Here is a 7,985-nt window from a genome sequence, read left to right on the forward strand (position 1 = left end):
CTTGCCTGCCCACAGGTTCTGCCTGGAGAAATTAGCGCCTCTGGGCCTTCACATGGATTATCATCTAGGGGCCTGGCTTCTGCTGGGGTAGGCTGGGTGGAGCATCTTCAGCTCTCATTTCATCCTCATAATGATAATAACCTGTGAGGCCTCCCTCATCCCTTTTTTCTCTTGTCTCTCCTGTAACATAGGAATGCATACACAGGAATAACAGCCATGCTCCTAGTCTGGGGTCTCTGCACTGGGCAGTTCCCTCTGCCTGGAATATTTTCCTTCCAAATGCTCCCTCTCTCACTTTGTTTCTCAAATGCCACCTTCTCAATAGGGCTTAATATTGGTCGACCCCTTTTAAGTTGCTTCCCCCTCTCCCAGCACTTGCCAGCAATCCCCAGATACCCTCTTACCCTGTGTTTCCCCTCTCCTCCAGTACTTACTATCTTCTTAGACACCAATTACTGTGTCTTGCCCTACTAGAACGTAAGCTCCTTGAGAATAGAATGTCTCTTTTTCCTTGCTGTTTTCCCAATATTTGGCAACGAATTAAGGTACCTGTGAGTAAGGATCAGAGCCCCTTTAACAAAGAAGAAACACCTGGCCTCAGGTAGTTACAGGGCCTTGGTCTCAGCTGGTGATGGGAGGAGCCAGACCACAATCCTCCCTGCCTTCTCCTCTTGCCCAAAGTTTCCTCCACCACCACCCTCTCCTGTGTACCTGGGACCAAGAGATTGCTCGATGACCGAGAGACTTTGGTGGCTAAAGGTGAGACATCAGTGACTAAAGCCCTGAAATTGAAGTCCAGGCGTGTGCCCACGTCCAGCAAATCTAGCAGGTAAAATTTTAACTTTACATCAGCTTTTAACGGTTTTATTATCAAAGGATTTAACCAGGGCTGCTGCTTTTGTTTTTAAGTCTTTGCTTTAGGCTTTTCAAATGACTCTCCCCCCCCCTTTTATTATGGGTAAACGGTAGAAAATAAGGATAACAATGCAATTTGTGAAAGAATCACATCGACAGGCGGATTTTCTAGAATTGCGTGTGCAGTCACTCCTAGGAATGCATCTGCCCGAAAACAGGCGAGTGGGCTGGGTTGGACGTGGAGCAAAGGCCCTGCGGGAGCCTAGGTAGCCGGTTGGATGGCTCCCTCGGTCCTTGCGCCCGCGATTCCTCTCCTCCCGCTGTGGTAGCACCGAGATCACTCGCAGGACCGCTGGGCCGGGGTGGGGGTGGTCACTCTTCCCTGTTCCCAGGGCGCCCTGCGCTTGGCCAGCTCGGAGCCCTGCCGCCGCCCAGAGAGCGGCCGGCGAGCTCGGGGTGGCCCCGCCTCCCCGCCCTGGTTATTTTCACCCCTCTCCTTCCGAAGCCTCAGCCCCCCCCCGAGGATGGGCTAGGGCCTCCTGCCACTGCGGGTCGAGCCAGGAAGAGAACCCGGTGCGCAGGGCAGACAGGGAAGGATGCTAGTGTTGAGTGAGAAACACCTGAGTGTTTTCCTATTCCGCCACCTGATCTCGCAGTCAGCCCATGTATAAAATCGTAATGTGAGGTAGGCGTTTGTATCCCCGTGTTGGCTGAGGATGTGACGGCAGTCTAGGAACTAGAGTTCGAAGCCACGTCGCTCCTTCCGCCCGGAGGCCCAGGACAGGTGTCTTCCCCACGGCGGGACAGGCCTAGCGCAGCAGCAGCTTGCGGAGGGCGGCGCTGGGCGCGTGGGGGCCGCGCGGGGGCTGGTCGGGGATCATGGCTGCGCTGTGCTCGGCGCGCAGCGTCAGGCGCGGGCACGCGGCGCGCAGGCGGCGCAGGCCGGCCGCGCTCACGTTGCGGCAGAAGTCCACGTGCAGCGTCTGCAGCGCGCGCCCGTGCGCCGCCACGGCCGTCAGCGTGCGGTTGGTGATGCGCGCGCAGTTCTCCAGGCGCAGCGCGCGCAGGCGCGGGCAGCAGCGCAGCAGACGCGCCAGGCAGTCGTCGGTGACGTGGCCGCAGCCCGACAGCGTGACGGATGCCAGGTTGGGGCACCTGCGGAGAGAACGCGGTGACCGCGGGCTGGGGCCTTGGAGGGTGCGGTTAGCGTGGTAGCGCGCGGCCGCCGCAGGCCACGCCCCGTCCCGGAGCTCCCTGGTTGGTTGGTCCCCGTGCCAGCTCTGGGAGACCCGGCAGGGCCCCCAGCGTTTTACAGAGGAGGAACGGGCACTGCGGGTTTCAGGAACTGGTCCGCGGTGACACAGCCGGGATCTGATCCAGGGCTTCTGTCTCTCTTCCCCTGCTCTTTCTGCTACTCCACACCACCATATTTGCCTCTGCCTGGGCTCTTAGTCCCAGGAGCACCCAGTGAAGAACCAAGTCCCAGTCCTGTTGTGGGCTTAGGGGTTGCTGGTTGCAGGAGGGACGACTGTACTTTCTTTGGTTTTCTATGGACTTGCGTGTGGGTGAGGGAAGCAGTGCATGGTGATCTTTCCAGTCTAGCTTCAAACCCTGGAGGCCCTGATGCTCCTGACAGTAGGGAACTAGGAGGAAGGGTGTCCTGTGGGGTGGCTCAGAGACAGGTCCATTTCAACCCCTGAGGCCATGGGAGGCGGTCTCCGAGTTTTGGCTGTGGGTTCTAAGCACCTGATTTCAGTTCAGTTGAGTGGGGCAACCCTACTGGAAAAGGTCAGGAACCAGGGGTAGCTAGACCCAGGCCTGAAGTGGTACAATCAGGGACATGGGCAGCTTGTCCAGAAAGCTTGGGGGTCTCTCTGCCCTACCTTACCAGCACCTGCTGGAGAGAGAGACCTTGAGCAAAATTGGACTTGGCTTATTTGTGGTGTAACCTTGATTAAGTCACTCACTGAACCTTACTTTACCTTGGAGGGGGGTGGGGCACGGCAGGGAGGAATAATGCCTACCAGTGGAGTGGTTGTGAGGTTTAAGTGAGATCTGGGGTGTCAAGAACCTTCACAGGGTATTCTCTAGGCAATTGTAACCCATTATTTCCCTGGAGCAAGCAGAACCAGACTGCTTCCAGTCCAGAAGGACTTGTCTGGTGGGTGCAGGATTTGGCTTTTAGGCAGAGGGAGCTGGAGTCTGGCCCCAGGGTTTTCCCTTTCCCCATCAGTCTCCCCCATAGCCCCTTGACTACACCTGCCTGGGCCAGCTCAGCTTCGAAGGAAGGAAGGAAGGAAGGGAGGGAGGGAGGGAGGGAGGGAGGAAATAGACTGAGCATGGCCACATTCATACACTGAGTACATCCCTTCTTCCTGAGTTCACATGCCTTCCTTAGTCTTCACATCAACCCTCCACCCCAGTTTTGTGAAAGAGGAAACTGGCCCAGGGAGCTCAAGTGATTTGTCTCTGACTTACTTGCTTTGTGACCCGGGACAAATGTGTGAACCACCTCATCATCAGGTGGGAGAAATTATTACCTTTAGGGTGGTTGTAAGGATTAAGAAGGTGTTCAAGCCCAAAGGTGTTAAGTGATCCCTTCCTCTAAGAATCTGGAATAATGCTGATGCAGGAAGAAACCAGAGAGAGAAGGAGCCAGCGCCCTCCCTGCCCTGCCGTCTTCAGCTGTTCCTCTAACACCTCCCCCCACCAAGCTGATTACTGGAAGAACTAGGTTTAGTGGATACTCAACAATACTATGTGCCAGTGCTGCTCTGTCTTTAAATCCTTTTAGCCTGTGAGATAAGGTAATTTATCCCATTTTACAGATGAAGAAATGAGGTTGAAAGTGTCTAAATATTTGGGCTGGGGTCACATGTTCAAATGTAGCAGAAGTGGGGGACTCAGCACAGAACCTTGACCACAAAGCCCTTTGCTTTTGTGTGTGACACTAGGGACCCTTGCTGTGCACACACAGTGGCCTGGAAGGTCCACTCCACACCTTACTGGTTGAGGCGATTAAACCTGGTTCTCTCACAAGAATGGAACAACTTCAGAGCAAGCCCCACTACCCCCAATATATGTCACCCTCCTGTCTGAGTCTGGGCCTTGTTGAACCCATCAAAATGGCAGTGTCCTGTCCAGCCCCAAGTCCATCTTCTGTTTTCTTCCTACTGCCTTAGGGGGAAAAAAAAAAAGGGTGGGGCCACTACATTATTTCCTTTGATTCCTTGCCGGGCTGCTAGGATACAGCAGCTGTTAAACCTGGGTGGCAGCAAATTGGCTGAACTTAGTAACCAAGGGAGTGCCTTTCCTCAGAGGCAGGACAGGACCAGTGAAGGCTCAGTGAGAGCCTGGCTGAAGACATAAGTTCTTGCTTGGAGTTCGCTGGGCAGGAGGCTGTGACTGTAAAGGGAGTCTCGCCCGTGGCTCAGCCTCTGTGCCCGGGGTGGGTTGACACATCAAATACAAGATGTATTTGGGGTGTACTTATGCCGAACATTATTCCATCTACCTGAAATCAAATTTAACTGGGCCTCTTGAATTCTTATTTGCTGAAATTCAGCAGTCATAGACCATGGAGCAAATGACATAACCTCGCAGAGCTTTGGTTTACTCATTTGAAAACTTAGGCTAAAACACTCTGTCCTTCTGCTGTAGAGATTAGTTAACCATTATTTATCTAATAGGAAACCATTATTTATTGCTACCCCTGCTCCCAGGACCTTGCTCGGTTCCGCTAACCCAGGGCACCCTAGTTCTGCTTCCTCAGCTGCATTTCACAGGGTTTGCTTCCCAGGGGCAAAGTAAGGGGTGAGCTGATTGCTGAATGTTGGAACCTTTTCCTGGGGCCTGACCTTGAAAACTGAGGCCTAGCTGGACCCACCCAGCACTTAATGGGTGCCAGAGAGGACAGCTGCCCGAAAGGCAGGGACAGCGGAAGCCTTGTTCTTCCTTTTTGCAGAAGCAGCTCGAGGACGTGTGAGGCTAGGGGGAGGACTGGCACCTGTTTTCCCCTGTGATGTTATCCATCGTCTGAGGACTGTGCTGTGCGCGGGCCTGGGAGGCCTACCTTGGGCCTAGTCTGGGGCTCCCTGAGGCGGAGCCATCCTGGTCTGTAATTGGCTCTTCCCTGCCCACAGAGGCCTCAGAGAGCTCTGGATGGCAGAGCCGGCATGTGGCCTACCTGTCGCACACCTGGAGGAGGAAATCATTGACCAGGCTCTCGTGGCGGCTGCAGATGCTCCTCTGGAGGGCGGTCTTGAGCCAGTCCTCAATGCTGCACACCTGCACGCGGCTGGAGTGCCAGCAGATGGAGAGGCTCCGGAGCGCCGGGCTCAGGAGGAAGTTGTCCTTCTTGAGTTCTGTGAGGGAACGGAAGTGCAGCAGGGGCCAGAGTGCGGGGTCCTCAAAGACGTCCTGAAGCTGGGGGCAGGTGCTGGCAAGGTTCTTCCTGCTGTCCCTGTCCAGGAAGGAGAAGAGGTGCAGCAGGCACTCCCGGTTGAGCTGGGTGATGTGCATGGTGCGCGGCAGCCACTGAGTGTGGCTGGAGCCCAGGGACCTGACCTACCTCCTGCCGCTCCTCCCCAGCTCTGGGCTGGTGGACATATATGGTTGAGGAATGGTGTTTATTTTTGGCCAGCAACTGGTGCGGCTGCTCTGAGGAAGGGGGAAGCCAGGACCCAGACATACGTGCAGCCGTCTGTGGCTCAGCTTCTGTTCAGAGGAATTGAAAATCCTGGCAGAAAAGCAGCATATTGAAGTTAAATAGCTTCCTTAAAAGGGATTTTTCTTTTCTTTTTAGCTGACAGTGGTGTTAGGCAGAGAGCTCTTTTGGCTTTTCCTGAGGCATTTTCACTCAAGCTGGCTGGTAGACCCCTCTGTCTGCGCTTGCAGTCTGTACTCACTGGGAGGGACAATAATTGTAAACAGTATCTGTTCATATTTTCTAGGACATCAGTATGAGTCTTTTGCTCTGTCCTTAGTGGGATGAAGCCTGTTGTCTATAAAGAGCTAAGGGTGACAGTTTTGTACTCAGAGGTATAAGCAGAAGCCATGGGTAACACCTCTTTTTTTCTGGTACTTTTGCTCAGTAGTGGTAGTTCCCAGAATAGGCTAAATTATTCCAATCCTGCTGCCTCCTCCAGGCAAAGGGATTTCCTTGGTCTCCCAACTGGCTCTATTCTTACCCTGAGTTGTTTCAAGAAAGATTTATCTTAAGTAACTTCTCTCTCCAAGGTTCTTCTGTGTGTTTGTGTCACATCTTAAGTTCACTTGGCGTTACATTTTTCCAGTGGTGTGCTCTGCTGTATCTAGCCTGTATTTCCCAAAATGTCAGGATGAATGAGGTCGCTTTTATTACAAAACTTTTGAAACAACTTTAAACTGAAGTATTTCAGTCTGAGCTTGCCCTTTGAGCCAGCCACACACCATCCTCCTTACGTCCTCAGTTCCTGGCAGTAAGCAGCATTAAGTTCTCCCTCCCTGAAGTAACTGAGAGTTTCATCCATGGATCCATTATCTAATACCGCTTTGCTCCCAGTCCTTCGGCCGACACTACCACAGTCCCCCTCCTGTGAACTGCCGGCCCCGTGTACTGGTTGGTCGGTTTGAGGGTCAGTGGTGAGGTGAGGAACCGGCTTGTCCTCTGCTAGACCAGCGAGCAGCACCTCAGGGGCTACCTTTGCTCCTTCCCCCCTGTAATTGGGGTTGGAAGGAACGGCTCCCTCTCCTGGAACTACAACCTGGTAGGCCTGGTGCAGCTGTGCCTGTAAAAGCAGAACGCAGCCAAGGAAGGATGGGGGCCGGCCCGCTCCTGTGTCCTCTCGGCCTCAGCTACCCAGACATTGACAAGGTGAAGTGGAAGGGGTGTCTTTTCTTAAAAACAACATAAACCAAGAAACAGCCAAATGGAAGAAGTGTTTCTCAAGGAAAGGATGACTAGCTACTGCTAATGTTTCAAGCTGATCATTTTAGCTGTTCAGAGTTTCAGCGGACAGCCACAGCCCCTCTCTGGGCTCTCATTGTGCTCATCCACACAGAAGGCAGTGCTGCAGCGCAGTCGGGTTTAGTAGGAAGCCTCATTATCGCCGCGTTCCCTCCCAGATCCTTTCAAAACCAGTACTTTTCGGAGTGCTGACCCCTGGGTCTTTCACCTTCTTGAAAGGCAGAGCAGTGTGAGCATGCCAGCCATAGCAGGGAGTCACCTTGGTCCCCGAGGTTTCTGAGGTTTCCCAGCCATATTCCTGCAGCCCTGCACGAGCAGCAGGAGACGGGCAGGGCAAGCGGTGGGGCTTGGCCCCTCTGCTGCTTCTGGGTTGCGGGAAGCATCCCAGAACGCAGTGGGGCCCGCGTGCTGGCCTGCCTGCAGGGAGGGAGCTGGCTTGCGGCCCGGGGTGCTGTGATGCCAGCGCCCTGCCTCTTGCTTCTTGGCTGCGGCAGCGGCAGCTGCACAGCCTCTGAGCAGCACAGCAGCCAAGAGGAAGCGTGCGATATGGGAGCAGAAGGCAAAACCATTTGGGTTGCAGGCGCCTCCGTCTTCAATTTTAGAAGACTGATAGGAACAGCCAAATAGGTAACAGAAAAATGCTGGGTGTAGACACAGGGTGGTTCTTGTTTCTTCGGTTTGCAGGGGGCATGGGGAAGCGAGGCAGTGTTTAGGAGCTTACCGTAAAGCAGAACGTGTATTTTTAACAGCACTTATTTGGCCTATTTGACTTTAAAAGGTGATCCGTTGCTCAGAACCCCAGAGCTCGTTCCTCGGGGTAGAATCTGGCTCTGAAGGAGGCAAGTGGGCCTCAGTTTTACATAGACAGTGTCATGAGGAAAGACAGGATGAAGTCCCTTAGCGAGGGTGCCTGCCTGCAGGCACTAGAGGAGAGCTCCGACCACCACCTGCCCCTCGGGTCACTCCAGCAGCCCCTCGCAGTGAGGGGTTTGTGAAAACCCACTACTCTCTTTTGACTGACTCACAAGGCCTGTAGCTTGAGCAGGTACTGCATTTACTTTGCTCCACTGAAAAGTGTTCAGAAGTAATGTCAAAAGGAAAGAGACCAGATCTTTAATGGTATTTCCATAAAACAGTTCAGGCTGGTGAAGCAGAAAAGGGATGTGATTACAACGTAAATGAA

At 53.8% G+C, this 7,985-nt stretch overlaps 1 protein-coding gene across 1 annotated transcript; it reads right to left on the bottom strand.

The window, feature by feature from the left end:
• Positions 1 to 850: 850 nt before the first annotated feature.
• FBXL22 (F-box and leucine rich repeat protein 22) lies at positions 851 to 5,428 on the bottom strand. The gene is made up of 2 exons (XM_031679503.2): positions 5,042 to 5,428; positions 851 to 2,010 (listed from the first exon to the last, which is right to left on the bottom strand). Exons 1-2 carry the CDS (start codon positions 5,374 to 5,376, stop codon positions 1,665 to 1,667), a joined length of 681 nt encoding a protein of 226 aa, XP_031535363.1. The 5' UTR covers positions 5,377 to 5,428; the 3' UTR covers positions 851 to 1,664.
• Between the last annotated feature and the right edge of the window lie 2,557 nt (positions 5,429 to 7,985).

Source organism: Vicugna pacos, chromosome 6 (assembly GCF_048564905.1).
Source record: "Vicugna pacos chromosome 6, VicPac4, whole genome shotgun sequence".
In the NCBI taxonomy this organism is placed as follows: Eukaryota; Metazoa; Chordata; class Mammalia; order Artiodactyla; family Camelidae; genus Vicugna; species Vicugna pacos.